At 53.3% G+C, this 1,763-nt stretch overlaps 1 protein-coding gene across 1 annotated transcript; it reads left to right on the top strand.

Annotated features, from left to right (window-relative positions):
• Nucleotides 1-254: 254 nt before the first annotated feature.
• CONPUDRAFT_25691 (uncharacterized protein) lies at nucleotides 255-539 on the top strand (the record flags this gene model as incomplete). The annotated part of the gene is made up of 1 exon (XM_007775550.1): nucleotides 255-539. A coding segment is annotated over one exon (285 nt), but the record flags the coding sequence as incomplete, so codon positions are not given.
• Between the last annotated feature and the right edge of the window lie 1,224 nt (nucleotides 540-1,763).

The raw sequence follows: 1,763 nt of genomic DNA, 5'->3' as shown, positions 1-1,763 counted from the left end.
AAGGTCTTACCAGTGACGCCTCCCTCCTCCCCAAGTCCCTCACGAGTGGTAGAGGTCGCACCCTACGCTCAAGGACCCTACCCACAAGTGCCACCTCCGTCCGTCGCGCTATCAACGAGTCAATACAAGCGAATGCACAGGCGGCCATGCGCGCCTCCCCTCGCGGTGACCGGATCCTGAAACTTGACCCGAAAGCACCCTCCGGGAAATTCTTGCAACTCATCGCTGACATCCCACGCCGCCACGCGGCGGTCCTCTTCCAACTCCGTAGCGGTCACTCCCACTTAAACGGATTCCTTTCGCGCTTCGTCCCCGACATAACCCCCACCTGCCTGGCCTGTGGCACCGCCTCGGAATCGGTCCATCACTTCCTCGTGGCATGCCCCTCCCATCGCGTTCATCGCGACCGCCTGAAAATGAAGCTCGGCGCTCGGCGGTCGCTGGACGTCAACACTCTGCTCAGCGACCCGAAGGCGCTCCGCCCTCTCTTTGCGTTCATCAACGCTACAGGGCGTTTCCGCGCCAACTACGGCGACCTCTCCTTGCCTGATCCGCCTCCCGAGAACAAACCCGTCCGTACCCCCCCCAAGTAACCCGCGCAAGCCTGCAGCTAAGTACTCTCCTTTCTATGCTACATACATTATATCCTTCCCTTTCCATGCTCTTAAAACCCCAAAACCGTCACTAGAAGGGGCTTCATACCGTACTTTCTCACCATTTTCCCTTTGCCACCGCTTTTGTTATCATCGCCTCCTCGACACCGTCAACATAACACGGGGAAGGCACCTCCCGCTCACTTTTGCTTTTTAATCCCTTCCAAACTTCCTCGTTTCCCACCCCCAAACACCATCGCTAGAAGGGGTCTTGTTTTGCTTCCTTTGCCTTAGTTCGTTTACTCTTCCCGTCCCCCCACCACCGTTATTAAACATGGGGTTGACGTAATCATGCTTTCCGTTTTTCCTGCTTTCCTATCCCTTTCTCTCCTCTTCATTTCTTCTCCCCTAGTACATACGTTATCCTATCCCTGCCGTACTCAGCCTGCATACCCCCCCTTGCCCACCTCGCCACGCTCGTCCTTTCTTTTATGACGAGCCTGGCGCCTGTTCTTCTGCGTGCACCCATAGTTACCCACTTAGACCTAGCACACCCTGTACGTTATAGTCTACCATAGGGCATCGCCCCAGAGGACTTTAAACGAGGAATAATCATCATCATCACTGTCTGCAGGTTAACGTTTGGGGCGGATTTTAGCAGGAGGATATTGCCTTGCCTAGGGTAAAACTTGACAAATTATCCGGACCAACACCCGGCTCCTGTTCAAGAATGATTGAAGGCATGGCTTATTATGGAGCGATAAAATTGAGCCAACTCCAACCAGCCGGTTGGTTTCCTCTTATACCATTCAAAGAGAAGGCCTTGGAATTTTTATCAATGATGCTGTGACAGACGTCAGTAATTCAACGCCGTCTTCAAATTACCGCGCCTGTCCTTTTAGACCCGGACAGCCATCAGTAAACAATGTGGCACCAGACCCTGTTGAGGATCGGCCTCATCCCGTCGTCGGCCCGTGCACATGATCCACTGATTACCTGAAACCATATAAATTGAAACCTAGCTGACAATGTAAAAATATGCCTCAAACTACCTCGAGACACAGGAAATTGGGACTGCCAGCCACGACCCTGATTGGTAATGCAGTTGCTCGCGTACTTATAACATCAGCTCTGAGCTCCGGCAAACCGCTTCCCCGGAAATGGATGCCG

The sequence above is a fragment of the Coniophora puteana genome, assembly GCF_000271625.1.
Source record: "Coniophora puteana RWD-64-598 SS2 unplaced genomic scaffold CONPUscaffold_15, whole genome shotgun sequence".
In the NCBI taxonomy this organism is placed as follows: domain Eukaryota; kingdom Fungi; phylum Basidiomycota; class Agaricomycetes; order Boletales; family Coniophoraceae; genus Coniophora; species Coniophora puteana.
This window is presented reverse-complemented; position numbering and strand designations above follow the sequence as displayed.